The sequence below is a fragment of the Cystoisospora suis genome (assembly GCF_002600585.1).
Source record: "Cystoisospora suis strain Wien I chromosome Unknown contig_2000, whole genome shotgun sequence".
Taxonomy (NCBI): domain Eukaryota; phylum Apicomplexa; class Conoidasida; order Eucoccidiorida; family Sarcocystidae; genus Cystoisospora; species Cystoisospora suis.
The window spans coordinates 5,459-19,491 of NW_027154799.1; the positions used below are offsets into that span (position 1 = coordinate 5,459).

The following is a 14,033-nucleotide window of genomic DNA, read 5'->3' on the forward strand; positions in this document are numbered from 1 at the left end:
CGGATACGGGAGGGAAGAAGAAAAGACACTGGGTTGGCACTCTCTTCAAAGGTGACTTTTTTCTCCCTCACCTCAGAACGACGCCCAAAATCTTTTCGGGCTGTCTCCAAGCGAGCTGGATGAGCAACCGTCTGTGGGATGAACTAATTGCTAGTGAGGAGTTGGACACCTCTCCTGTCAGCCTCTCTTCCTTTCGTCTGCGGCAAGTTCTGCTGCGCGGCATCTCCTTCAAAAGTTGGGCTGCGCTAGACAGAGCCGTGCCTCTACGCCTAGGTCGTCTTCTCACACAGCTCGAGCATGTGAAACCTTCATGCATCATGCGCTTCCCAAGTGTGGTTTGTCGGGCCGATCCAAGCAGAAGAAGGCTATTCATCTGCATTATGTACAAACGTCTCGGCAAACCACATTTTCGGGACATGGTCGAGGATTAGTAAGGCATGCTATGTTCTTGTTGCAAGTTCGAGAGCCGGAGACGTACTCCCCGACGAAACTCAAGAATGACATCGGGCCTCTGAAGAAGACGACTCTTTGTGCTTCAACGAGCGTCAGCCGTGAGGCCGAAGAAAGTGACCAAGCCGCAGTACGAAGGCACACAGTATGTGCTTGCCGACGACTTTCGAGACGGTACACACGCTGAGGGAGCAGGCCTAGTTTCTTCCGAACAATGCAGGAGTTCTGGTGCACTTTGCCGCCCCTTTTTGAGGGCGCACGTGTCTGCACAGGCCTCTCGGAAGAGGTGAGGAAGAAGCGGCGCGGGCGACAAGCAGAGGGTGGTCTCCCCTGCACGCAATTCCAAGTATTTCTTCGGCGATGGTTTTGGCGCAGTGAGAATTGTGGGGCGTCGCCCCGCGTCTGCTGATCCTCCGTCAGCTCAGCCATTCTCTAGAACAATCGGGAAACTTCCGCGGACCGAGATGACATTCTTGCTGCCTCCCTGTATCTTCTTCTGTATCGTAAAAACTGTAGGCCTGTTCTCAAGCCTAAGGCAACCGGACTATGGACATCGCCTGCTCCCTTCTGTCTGTTTTCACTTACCTACTCTCATTCACTTTACAAGAAAGTAGCCTGGTCCTGGGGCTTCGGCCAGCATGCAAAGTAAAGGAAGGGAACAAGAGACTCGAAGCCACAATCGGCTAAGCCGGACCTGCAGACCGAACCTAGCGCTTCTAAAATTCAGTTTTCTTCTCCTTCGGGAGCAGGCATGCACGGGCTGTGTCTAACAACCGGAAACGTATCTGCGCGTGCCACGGGGAAAATGCCCGGAGTGCTGACACGGCCGCTGCTGGTGTTTTCGTCACTTCCCAGGCGGTGCCCGGGTTACTTACTCGGTTCACAAGTCCTGCGTTCGCAGTAGAACTGAGGAGGGTATTCCACGTGTCCTTGCCCCCTCTCCACCGGGGTTTCTAGACGTTTTGCTTATGCGCAACATCTGTAAATGTCTCCGTGAATCGTAACTGCTGTCCGGATTCTTTGTCGCCGTCCCTTTCTCGGGTCTCCCCGGCTCACACCCTAACCGCTACCACGCGTCACCATGAGTCGCAGTATCGTGCAAGTATTCGAAGAATACCAGAAGGCACGTGTACAGTTCGTCCAGACTGTCGCGGACCTCTCCTCTCGTCCACAAAACATCGAAACGTTACATAGCGCAGGTAGGAACCACTCCGTAAGTTGTCTTGTCGCTCCGCAGACCGATCAGCAGCTCTCACGAGTAAGGTTCCGGTGACCACAGTGGACAGCCTGGCAAGGAAACAGGTGCGGAGACAACGTGAATTTAACAGAATGCCAGCATCCTGTTCTGGCCCGGGAGGAACGCCTCTGGACTGCCGCCATCCGGTCTCGCCTGGCGGGCAGGCACACTGAACGCAGGAACTGAAACTGTCTAGAAGATTCAAAGCAGCACAGCGCCAAAACCCGAAAGTCCGTTTTTTCCTTGCCAAATCGAGACAGAATAAGAATCCCACACACCAAGAGTATCAGATCTTGGGCGGCCAAAACGCAGCATGCTAGCACACACTAAAACTTGACCGTGCAAGTGTCGTAGTCTCTCCTCTAGTGTTCTGCCTGCAGGAGGACAGCAGCAGGAAAGCACCATTGAAACTTGCTCTTACACTTCGGCTGCTGGTTACATTCACAGCCTACATACCCTGAGCGGGCGCTGATGTCCCTATGGTCCTGCTTACACAGTGCTGCCAACTGCCAAGCATTCTATTGAACCATCATTGTCATTAGAGTGGCACGACAACGGCGAAGTAGCGGCGCCCCTTGGGGCTCTTCACGAATAGAGACAAAGGAACCGAAAAACGGGGGGGCGCGTCAGTCTACTTGAGCTTCGTGGTCGCAAGCCTCTCTTGCGTGCTCCGTATGTCTTTCTTTGTCATTGGTCCAACAGGAGTCATGTCACTTCTCAGGCCTTTGTTGCTTGACAATGTTCCGAGCATCCAGCAGACAGCGGCTTTAGCACTGGGTCGTCTTGCAAGCCACAGCGAAGAGCTGGCCGAGGCGGTAGTTACTCAGGAAATCCTTCCCCAACTTGCCCACTCTGTTGCCCATCAGAACGTAAGCTTACAACAGACTCACCCTGGCCAAACACGGGGCGCCCCAGCTCCGCACCAGCTGGGCCTCCCGTGTTTGACCAGGTACGAATGGCAACTTTGAGCTGCGGGTTTCTCACTCTCGACGAACCAGTGACAAACATTCCCTTGAGAAATTTATGTCCCGCCGTAGTGACTCTGGAGCAACCGGCCTTTCAGTCGTCGACTCTTCTTAGATCCTTGGAAGAAGTTGAGCCGCTTCGTCTGCACAGTGGTGTCCCCTGGCCAAGTGTCTCTGCTGCAGGGGGGAGTGACGCACCCTGGGATACAGTACTGCGAGATGATACAGTAACAGAGCCCACTGAGTGCATTAGGGTCAGCTTTTTGTTCCACGTCTGGAGTCGATAACAGTCTTGTTTGTCTGGTGAGAACTTGTGCTCCATTGCTGACTCCTGGCCTGCTGACGCGACGTTGTTCTGCGTCCCGTACGGCCCCTGCAGCGATTTTACAAGCGGTCCGCTGCCTTCGTTATCAGGGCTGTATCCAAGCACTCCGCGGAGCTGGCTCAGGTAAGGACGCTCTGTGCAGCTCCATTGTAACGCTTTCCTGACTGCTGGAAGAAGGCCAACTACTCACAGCCTTTAAGCCTCTTTCTACTTGCGGTGGGCCGCGGTACCAGCGGTAGTGCCGGCCGAACGGATGTACAAGAGATACCTGCTATCTCGTACGCCCCGACAGGAACCACGAACCAGCATACAAACGCCGCCATACTGGCTTCCGGTTCTACTTCGCGGCTGCCTTACTGGCGTGTGCCGTACCGTTTAGAATGGCCATTAACAGCTTGGCACCAGGCTGGATCTTTGTTCTTCTTTTCGCCATGTATGTGCAGTCTGGGTCCCTGCGGCAGCTGGTGGTGACCCACTGTGTAACAGCATCGCTGAAATGTTCTTCCGTCGCCGCCAGTGATAGTTCGGTGCCTGCGTCGACACAGGTCAACTTGGCTCTTCGTTTTAGCACGACAGAGCGACAGCGCGGTCGCCTACTTGTGCCTCCGCTTTATCTCAATGCAGGCGGTTGTCGACAGCGGTGCCCTAGAGGCTCTTACCACGTGTCTGGAAGAGTTTGACCCCCAAGTCAAGGAGTCCGCAGCATGGGCAATCGGTAGGAGCCACTGGCGTGTGGACCACTACGGCATCGTGGTGTACAAGCGTTCGTCCCGGCTGGATATCTAACGCAGATAGAAGCTCATCTCTTCACATCCACCGTAACGAAACCTTCGCCACAGGGACGTGATTCGGCAGCTCAGTGAAACCCCAAGTGGGAGTGCTTTTGAGCGGCGCAGTCAAAGAGTACTGCTGCCTTTTCTCCTGCTTCCTTCCCTTAGGATACATCGCTCGCCACTCCGAGTCTCTCGCCCAAGCCGTTGTGGACTCCGGAGCCGTCCCGCTGCTCGTGCTCTGCTTTCAAGAGCCAGAGCTCCCTCTCAAGCGTATCTCGGCTTCTGCCCTTAGCGACATAGCAAAGCACTCTCCGGAGCTTGCCCAGGTACCATGAAGCTCGGACTTCTGATTACGAATGCTGCCGGATGATCCGAAGTGTAGGATGTGGGTTCTCTTCAGACCAGACCATCGTGGCCGTTTCTTCTGGATGGCTGATTTCTACACGCCCCGAGCGTACTTTACGTTCGATAGGCGGCCTCCGCAACCAAGGTTCTTGCTTGTGTACTCGACATCCAAATGAGAGAGCTCGATGATGGGGTACCTAGCTGCAAACAGACGACAGAGGCCACCCTAGACCTGCGTCTGGAAATCTCTTGAAATGTGGTATGTGTCTGCAGGCTGTGTGTGACATTGGTGCCGTTCCTCTTCTCGCGAAAGATATATCGCACACGGACGCGGCGTTGAAACGACAGGTTCGTGTTTCCTGTATCCTTCCGTCCGCGCCTGTCAACTACGGCTGTCATTGCCCGCACATGCGAACTCGTCGAGAAGCACGCACTGCAGTCCGATGTGAGGAAAAAAAAGAAAGAACGCACCCCGATTCCCTGATGAGAAGCTCGTAGGACTGACCAACTCATTCTGCGTGACACTTTTGTTTTCTATAGGTTTGCGGCTGTCTTGGCAAGATCGCAACTCATTCAGTGGACCTGGCTGAGGTGAGACATGGGCCCCAGCAGAACAATTGCCATCTTTCAGTAGCCGCTAACGTAGGCTGCGTCAACTGTCAGAAGAATTCCACGGGTCAGAGTGTCATAGAGGTGCACAACAACTATACACTTCCGGCATCAGGAGCGATACTTAGACTGGATACTATAGAAGTGTCAGCGTGAACCACCTTTTGAGCCTAAGTCTCCCGTGGTTGCAAGCAAGCACTACAGCGGTTCTTTTGAGATTGTGGTGAGAAGTTCTAGAAAATGCGGACTCGAGCCCTCGTCGTTTCTGGGGCGGGTCTTCACTGCACTACAGGTTATTGTGGAGGCCGAGATCTTCCCGAGGATTCTACACTGTTTGAAAGATCCTGACGAAGTTGTCAGGTCAGGACTGCGGTGGCGAAGCACCACCTGACAGAGAGAGAAGAAGCAGATTTTTTCGCGGGAACCAGTGGTGTTTCGCTCACGTTCGGACGAGTGTGCTGAGCGAGCAGCTGCTATAGGTAGTGACCTGCGGGTAGGCAATCCCTTTCTCTGGGCGACAACCAAAGCTCTCCTGTTGCCTGCTAAGCAAAACCCCTGGCTTGGAATGGGTGCTTCGTGCGCAGGAAAAATGCAGCGACCTGCATTCGGGAGATTGTGCGTCATACTCAGGATCTCGCGAAATTCGTTGTGAATGCCGGTAGGAGTCATCGTATCTCCCACTAGATACGCAGTTGAAGTATTGCTATCAGTTAGAATCTCATAAGCCCCTTGCAGATCCGAGCGGTCAGCGACAGAACTGCTGCCCCTTAGCAACCCTGCGGCTTCGCTGTTTACGTGTCCTCACCAAGACAGCGTGGCGTGCTGCATACCAGCACTCCCTGCTCTTGGAGGAGATGCTCAGCATCTCCTCAGAACGAAGGTCAAAACTGCCGTGGCATAGAAACCTGTCAGCACTCCAAAGAGCAGAGAGCGGAGGCGACAGCCAAGCTGGCGCTGCACACCAGTGTTCTCCGCCCACGCGTCCGGTGTATTTGCGGTGTCGTGCTGCCGCCAGAGACGACGGGGGACGGGGCGTATGACTAGATTACTTCCTTCTTTGCAACTACTGAAATACGCTAGAAAGCACAGCGCTTATGATTTTTGGCGCGTCTTCCAGGTGGAGTGGCGGCGCTGGTTGACAATATTACCGACGCGCGGGGCAACAACAGGTAAGAAGACACAGAGACTTTCCCGTGGGAGCTGGGGACCTGCGAGTCTCGTTGTGCGTATGATGTTTGAAAGCAAACCTCCTCGGCAAGTGAGCGGCTCCATCACCAAAGCACATGCACCGTTGCGTGTTTAGAATTAGGTGAAGCTTTCTCAGAACAGCACACTGTCTGACACACACGTGGCGTAGCTAGACCGCCAGAGACTAGTATTTTTGGTGTAGTGAAAGAAGGCGAGCGATTCACGCCGAGTTACTTTGACTACTCCAGAGAGGGTTCTCTACAACTGGACAAACATACAGGTAAGGGTGTCTGGGGGCGACACCGCCAGTGTAGCCGTTTCGTGCTGTTTTGAGCTGCCTGCTGATGCTGTCTCCGTAGGCTGCCAGGAGTCATGGCTCTAGGTTACATTGCAGCCTTCTCAGAGACTCTAGCTCTTGCAATCATTGTGTCCAAAGGAATACCACCACTCAAACAGTGCCTGACTGACGAGCCTGAAGATCACCTGAAGGCTGCGGCCGCGTGGTAAGAATCGTGCAGTACGTTTGGTCCTCAAGCGTCCGGAGTGAGACAAGGTGCAGGATTCTTAGTGACGTCATCGTGCTTTTCTACGTACGGCTGTAGATCACAGGGTAAGGAAGGAAACAGGTGAACATAAGCAAGTAGGCTGAGGTCCCTCACTAGAAGAACGAAGGTGCATACTTTTTTCTCCGATTTCATTGCTACTCTATGTAAAAAGAAGCCAGTCAGGAAAGATGCGTATGATAAGCACCGTGCTCCTTCGTTGCTTATGGAGCCTTGCCGACGCGTCCGCCGAATAGCAGCGGAGATCGCGCCCACGGCTTTGTGCACAAGGGTCCGCAAATGCTTAGAAAATTTTTCTTCGGGGGGTGCACTTCTTGTCCAAGTAAGTTCAAGGACAGGTTTGGTCTGTATTTTAATCAGGACACTGGGTCAGATTGGGCGGCACACCCCTGACCATGCTATGGCGATTGCTGAAGCCGATGTCCTGAGAAAGTACGTCTGGCGTCAGTGACGCTCCTACAGTGTCGCATCCTGCCTGGAAAGAAAATACACAGGACTTCCCGGAAAGGCTGGGACTCCACGAACAAATACCACATCCGGGCAGTTCGAAATCTCCACTCAAGCAACTCGCTAACCAGACTATCAGGTAGCATGGCCGTCGTAAGGCGTTAAAGGAAGAAGAGCCAGCTGCGGAGTTCACTCGATTTCGACTGGTAAAAACTCAACACGGGTCTGGGCTTGATCGTCCCATCGGATCCAGTGACAGAAGTCCGTAGCCGTCAGGCCTCATCAGTTGTAGATGGCGCGTGTGACCCTCCTTCGGATTCTCAACTACAGACTGCTTCAGATCCACCTCGATCCTAAAGGCACTGACGACTTGCAAACCAAGACGAAACGCGCTCTCAAAGTAGGCCAGCCTCCACTCAATACGCAAGAGTGCAAAGCCGTTCGTACGAGTGCTGTCAGGGGAAGGCCTTTGAAGAGTTGCACCCTAGTCAGTTGCAGTCACCCGTACCACGTAGGCCGCCCGTGAAAGGTTTCCCGGGGCCTGTGGAGAAAGACCATAACTGGGGCATGCGATGAAGATTCTATCGGCTTTGTCGATTCGCGGAGTCACTCCCGCGCTGGTCGTACGGATCCACAAGTGGAAGGGTCCGACCTCGAACTCGCCTCGAGATGCCTGACTCCTGCGACTGGCTCGCCTGGAACGTGTCATGCCTGTAAGAAGTTTCGGGCTCCATGGGTCGTGGCCGAGGGAGCGCTCAACTCACCGCTCTGCCGTCGACCACCGAGTCCATGACAATTACTACTGGAAAAACGCGTCTCCGGGCGAGTGCCCGCATGTGGAGACAGAAATATAATATTCGCTGCCCAAATTATATGTTTTTCCTTACAGAGTATCATTCAGAAGTGTACTCACCTAGCCGCACTGGAGCCTCTCCTTCATGAGGCGCCCCCTGCGATTCTCAAGTAAGCTTTGTGTCTGAACAAGTGTTGCGGCTCTGCACTTCCCTGGACTGCTGGTGGGCCTCCGAGAATCCTTCGTCCTTCACGCCTGTCCTCCGCGACAAGCTGGTGGGCCTGCCGCTTAAGCATTTGTTAGCACGCATCCTCCCATCTCTACACTTTCAAGAATGCCATACCTCCCCGGTTGCGACAGATGACAATGGACGGGAATGAATGAGTGGGGTACTAACGTTGGTCGACTGCATGTGGCTTTTTTTGGAGGCGTTTCACATGGCAATCACAAAAGGAGCTTCATATAGTTCCCAAGGCAGAATGCTGTGACTGTCTTGAACGCGTCCTGTACAGATACGTCGTTCAGCAGTTTGCAAAAGTGCTTCCCAACGATGTTCAAGGCAGGAGATCCTTTGTCCAGTCGGGTGGACTGGAGCAGCTCCTCGTAAGCCATCAAAGAAAACGATGCTGAAACACTGGGCTCACGCGAGACGACAAGAAAAGCCTTATCGAGAGGAGAGATGCTCCAGTCTCGATCACAGCACGGGTGTCCGGTTGGCTGTTCCTCGGTGCGGCACGGCAGTGGAAAAAAGTGGCGGGAGATCTTCCTCGCCTAACACAGATTCTGCAGAAACCTAAATCCTTTTCCTCGTCCATCACTTGTAGATGGGCAGGAGGATCTCTCACTTCTTCCTGGAGGAGTAATGAAGACAGTCCCCCCCGTAGCGCCAATCTTGCTTCACTGGAGTGCAGATTTCTTAGAACGTCACGCGGCTGTTGTGCTATGTCTGACCGTGGTAAAGCGAATCCGAAGTTCCGAGGCTGGGCCCAGCGTTGCAGACTACGTGGAAGAAATCACGGCTCTCTACCCCGCCGAAATCGTCAACTACTACTCTCCCGGTTACTCAGGTACGACCAAGTTGCAATCGCGCGACTGAAATTTCTCCCCGCTGTCGTTTTTATTCCGTAAAGAGTTCGGAAACACTGTCTTGTAACACTGTGTTCCACCGCCACGTTCGCCTTTGTCTCGAGACTGAGTCCGTTGCGGGCGTCCCCCGAGAACGTCATCGCTTTCTGGCCTGCAGTAGTTTACTGATAGTGGAGCTGCATTGCTCTTAATCGTGACCGATCTCGACAGTTCAATTTTTTTCTCCCCTGAAACTCCTTGCAGCAATGCTCCTCCAGAAACTGGACGAAAGCATGGCGACACCAATGGCCGCGTCTTGAAGAACGCCGACCAATACGGTCCTTCCTCGGAGCTTTCGTCTGTGTTACTCTCATGTGACCTCTGTCTGCGAAACCCAAGACAACGCCATTTTGACGGCTCTCCGAAAGCAAACCCTTGCCTTCGAATTTCTGTGGTTTGGTTTTTAACAGTATAGTGATTTTTTGGTGTTGTCTTGAGGCCCTGTGCAGTTGTCTTTACAGCGGGACATTGTACGACTCGCGTGTTCTCTGGTGTGACTAGGTGACTGCCCCGCCGGCACCTCGAGACACTTTCGTGCCCTGCCCGACAGGGAGAGCGGGCTGATCCGAGCCCCCGTCCTGAGGTGGCGTCCAACCGGGCAAACGGATCCCTTTTGGCAATAGACCAGGACAGAACACTCTCTAACATGCCTGGGATCGACTGTCCCCGCAGTGTTACTTCGCGTTGTGAACGCCTGGCGCGGAGCGACCCAGACAACTGCAGAACCGGTAGCAGGGTCGCGGGTGCCAACACATGCACGACAAACAACGAGACAAGTTGCACGACTTTGACCTGTATTCCGCCGTGGGTATTGAGGTGATATACCGAGACACGGCGGCGTGCAGCCGACGGAAACTTCGCTGGGTCACGGGCGTGAACAGTGTCCATAGCAGAGAGCGAGTGCGTAGCTACTCAAGCGATTCCAGACGCAAGCCTGTTCAAGTTGATCTTCTGTCGACCACTGATTCAGTGCAAGTAGATATGACGTTTCCTTCAGAGTTACCTTGAAATACAGCAAGGGTCTGAACATCTCGCCTCACAGATTAATCTCCGAAAGTAGACCAAAGCATCGCCATGCCAAGGTCTGCTGCAACGCCTTCTCCAAGACGTTACTTCTTGTGTGCGTCAAGTCCGCTCCTTTCGGTGTTCCTCTATGCCGCATCCTTCGCCTGGTCTGCCCTCTGTAGCTGCTGCATGGGATGTGAATGCGTCACCCGAGCGGCCGTGAGGGCATGGCGGCTCACAGTTTCTTTCCGAAAACGAACTTTCTGCCGTCTCGCAGGGTACCACCCCCCGAATACAGGAGCCGGTCCATACCCTTACAGACCCAGAGTCGTGTGTGCACAGTCGCTGGCAGCAAACCGTCTGTATCCCCGGAGACCATTCAGCGACTGCTGCAGCCTCTGTTGACTACTTTGGTGGAGTGTGAACGCGGTGAATGACAAGATGTCGAAACACTGTCGGACGACGGACAACCAGAACGGGCCAGTCACTGGGTCTTTCGCTGCACGGCCAAAAAAAAAACTGTAGTAAACAACGCCGTGGCAGAGCGACACAGTTCTTTGGGCTAGGCCCTGGACCTACGTGTGTGTGTGACGGCCAACGTGGTGGTGGTGCTTTCTCACTGCCTACCTGGCAGATTTGAAGTTTATACCAGCTGGTGCGACAGTTCTCTGCATGCAGGGGGGATGTAGCGATTGTCGTCCCAGTGCCGACTCGGGTAGCATCCGAAAAGTCGCTTAGAAGGCTGTTGAATTTGTGTACAGAGCTCGTAATTTCGGTCTTCTTTCTCCACCGTTGAAGTGAGAGTTTTTCCGGGCTACCCTCCAAGGACCGACACTCTACAGTTTCTCTTTTTCCTTGTGCCAGCGTTATGCTGCGCTCCTGTCTGAGATTGGCAGCTTCGGCTGCTGCGGCTCCTGCAAAGCAGGTAGCAACCCGGGCTGCTGCCCAAGGGGCAGAAGTTCCGGATGTGCTTGTTACTTTTGGAAACCAAGCCAGCAAAATTACGTTTGTCAGTCACCCCGGTGAGAGTTCCCCTGTTACCTTCTGTGAATTTCCTGTCGGCCGTAATGTCCCAGCGTCAGATTTTCAGCGGTACCGCGCGCGTGTCGTCTACGTGGAGTTGTCGAAACGTATTGCGAAGGCGTTATCAAATACCTTCGAGCAGCTGAGTTGCTTCCCTGAGTACTTCAGCTTGTCATAGGTCGGCCAAGCCTGTCCTCCCCGGCCGGATGCTGCTTCTGTCCCCTGGGTTGATGGACACCGTGTTTTCTGGCGCTGTCATTTCATTCGTCCTCAGGTGTCATGGCGATCTCGAAATTGCTGGAGATGACATATATCAGCGAGCACCGTGCTGTCTTATCCCAGGCGAATGTGGATGCCATCAGAGAGTTTGACGAGGACCTTGCTGACGTGAGTGAGGGGAAAAAGTGCTTCGAGAACCGGGCAGGGCTGCTACGAGAGGCTACAGGTGTGTTTCACAGCTTTGGTCCGCGTATTAATGCAGATGTAGGGCATGTTGTGTAGTACTCTTTATGTGAAGATACATTGCGGCAGTGGTGGAGAGGGTCAGCGGATGACGATGTGTGACACCCCCCCGCCCCAGTCTGTGAGAGTGCCTCGGTTGAAACTGTTTGTCGTTCCTGTGGACTGCTTGCGGTGTCTAGAAAGCTCAGATTGCTGTTGACAATAACCTACCTGTGAACTTCCAGAAACTGGACTACTTCGACCGCCCTGAGTTTGTAGAGATGTTCAAGAAGGAAGACGTCCTGCTAAAGAAAGCCCGACAGGAAGTCCTCTCTGCGCCCAAAGGCCAGTACACCATTCCCAGCTATGTTGCGGACTACACACCTATTGAGGTAGGTCTCCCCGCCCGGGATTTTCTCTGGCAGTAGCGTAGGAGTACAGACGGTTCGATACTCCTTTCACTCCTCACTGTCTTGAAGGCGGGCAACTGCATATACATGCGAAGTCTTAGCCAGCTCTCTGCCCATCGCCTTGTGGAAACAACCTCACGTCTGAACGTCTTTCCGTAGAGATGCCAGTACAGACTGTGGTGTACTTGTGAGTATCCATCTAGCCGGCCGGAACATATGCTGGGCAGCGAGGCAGTAAACCTACCTCTAGGGGGTGTGATTGGCGACGTACTTTGAAGCGGTAAAGTGTTGGTTAGTTCGTTCATGTGTTGGTCCAGGCGGTTCCAAGAAGAGCAGACATCTTCGTTGTTTTCGTGACACGTCACGGGAGAAGCCGAGGTTGTACCTTCCGGGCTCCGAAAAGCTCTGCATGAGGCGGTGTTCAGCCTCTGTAGACAGGGCACGCTTGTAGAGAAGTGTAGGCACAGCTGCAATGCGCCAGGAGCTGCATTTTAAGTGCTCCTGTCGTTCTATTATTGTGCTAGAGCACAGTGTGGGACCGCTGCAACTGGCGCGCCGTTGAGCAACTTTTCTAGATGGGAAAGCGGCGCCGCACTTGACGGCAACACCGACACACATTGCTATGTACAGTCAGTCAAATTTCTTGTTTTCGGTGGAAGGAGGGATGTTTATGTCTTTCTAGACACGGTTCGCTTGTAAAGAAGTCTGGGCACAACTGCAATGCGACACGAGCTGTATCTCCGGTGCTCCTGTCGTTCTATTCTTGTGCTAGAGCACACTGTGGGACCGTTGCAACTACCATGCCGCTCGGGACTATCTCTGAGGACCAAGTGGCGTTCACGGCAACACACACACAGTACCACGCAACCTGATTTTGCTTGACCTGCGTCTGAACATACCCAGCTGTCCGTGTACTGAGCAGCTGAAGGCCTGGTTCCGCGCGTACATCAGCATGTAGTAGTGCAGCACGCTTTGCTTCGACGCGCGCCGCCGGTTTCCTTGTCACTGTGCACGTAAACTTGACGTTTCTGAACAAGGAAGGACAGCGGCACTGCGGCGGATGCACTGTGCTGTCACGAGGCGGTGTCTCTCTCAGAGAACGGCCTGCTTACATCGAGCGAACTGGCTGGGTGAGTCCGGCGCGCGAGCATGTCATTCAAATTGCCGTCGTCTGACACGCCCTCGTTACCGTTCCGACGAAGTTCTGGTGAGTTGAATTCTGTTGTCAACAGATTCCTCGCAAGTGGCGAACTGACCTCGAGTTGACCGAGGAAATGGTGCAGGCAGATCCCGCTCTTCGAGCGCAAACCGAGCTACGAGAGCTCATCGTGGAGCACCTCAATGGAAGCAAGGCGAAGGTGACGGCAGGCACTCAAGCGAAGCGGCAACTGTCTTAAGCTTCTAGTTGCCTAAGAAGTTGCTGAACTGTTAAAGACTGTTTCGTAGGAGCAGCCTCAGAAGGCTGTCAGCAGGTGGTTCAATTGCAGTTGCTTTTGAGGAGTGGCTGCTACCTCCACGAAGTGTCTTCTTTGGGCTGCCAAGCGCACTCCAAGAACTAAAACTTGTGTAATGAATCAGTGCCAGTGAAGAGGACTTTGCCGGGCATGTTCAATTCACTGAAAGCGTAAGATACTGTCACGGGAGGTACATTCGAATGTCTAAACACTTCGACACTGGCTCCGTCACACGACATTGGGAAGGAGTGTGGTGCTGAGGCAACACAGCAGAAAGAAGGCTTCTTGTTCAGTGCGGCAGCTGTACCCTCGGTTGGCTCCGTGGACTCCGAGCCACGGAAATTTCCAGTTGGCTCGGCATTGTCGACGGAGTGCGCCACACACACTCGAAATTGCCAGCGGGATGGAGGCCTGCTACAGTGCTTCAGCTACCAGGGCAAATTGAAAAGCTGCCAGGCGACGCATCAGGGCTCAGTCGGCCGACGCTTTCTGAACACGTAGCAGGCAAGCGAGAGTCACGGTGCTCTTGGTGAACTAGGGACTCCGGCCTTTGTGTCCTGCTTCTACGGCTCGAAGCGTGTATACGCGTGGAGGAGACAGTACAGCAGATGGGTGCGACGCGTGCTTGTCGCCTTACTTGTCACGACACCGCAAGCCTTTCTCGAGCACGTCTCGTGCAGTTGAAGCAGAAAGCTGTCTCACGGGTGCACCAAGGGACAGTTTCGATATCCTCCCACCTTGTCTCGCCTTCCACGGTACACAGCAATCGCGCATGTATAGTTGAAGTGACACGGGAACTCCAGGCGCCACAGGGCTACTCCGTAAAGCTCTCCGCCCCAGCTAAGGCGTCGGTTGAGGTTGTCCCCTGTCGACAATGTGG

At 53.9% G+C, this 14,033-nt stretch overlaps 2 protein-coding genes across 2 annotated transcripts; both read left to right on the forward strand.

Annotated features, from left to right (window-relative positions):
- Positions 1-1,531: 1,531 nt before the first annotated feature.
- On the forward strand, positions 1,532-9,128 carry CSUI_004321 (sperm associated antigen 6; the record flags this gene model as incomplete). Its single annotated transcript, XM_068064514.1, has 17 exons — positions 1,532-1,649; positions 2,390-2,556; positions 3,032-3,100; positions 3,602-3,692; positions 3,916-4,076; positions 4,369-4,443; positions 4,636-4,686; positions 4,997-5,064; positions 5,289-5,362; positions 5,822-5,873; positions 6,252-6,395; positions 6,816-6,887; positions 7,233-7,302; positions 7,792-7,865; positions 8,208-8,298; positions 8,657-8,762; positions 9,025-9,128. The coding sequence occupies 17 exons, from the start codon at positions 1,532-1,534 to the stop codon at positions 9,078-9,080; spliced, it is 1,539 nt and encodes a 512-aa protein (XP_067923510.1). The 3' UTR covers positions 9,081-9,128.
- A 1,409-nt stretch (positions 9,129-10,537) lies between these two features.
- On the forward strand, positions 10,538-13,269 carry CSUI_004322 (uncharacterized protein). The gene is made up of 4 exons (XM_068064515.1): positions 10,538-10,847; positions 11,123-11,235; positions 11,490-11,681; positions 12,932-13,269. The coding sequence occupies exons 1-4, from the start codon at positions 10,694-10,696 to the stop codon at positions 13,094-13,096; spliced, it is 624 nt and encodes a 207-aa protein (XP_067923511.1). The 5' UTR covers positions 10,538-10,693; the 3' UTR covers positions 13,097-13,269.
- The last annotated feature ends 764 nt before the right edge of the window (positions 13,270-14,033 follow it).

Coding starts and splice junctions, on each gene's coding strand:
- CSUI_004322 (XM_068064515.1), top strand. CDS start 10,694: ATGCTGCGCTCCTGTCTGAGATTGGCAGCTTCGGCTGCTGCGGCTCCT. Junction 11,236..11,489: donor TTGACGAGGACCTTGCTGAC/GTGAGTGAGGGG, acceptor TGCGGTGTCTAG/AAAGCTCAGATTGCTGTTGA. Junction 11,682..12,931: donor CGGACTACACACCTATTGAG/GTAGGTCTCCCC, acceptor TGTTGTCAACAG/ATTCCTCGCAAGTGGCGAAC.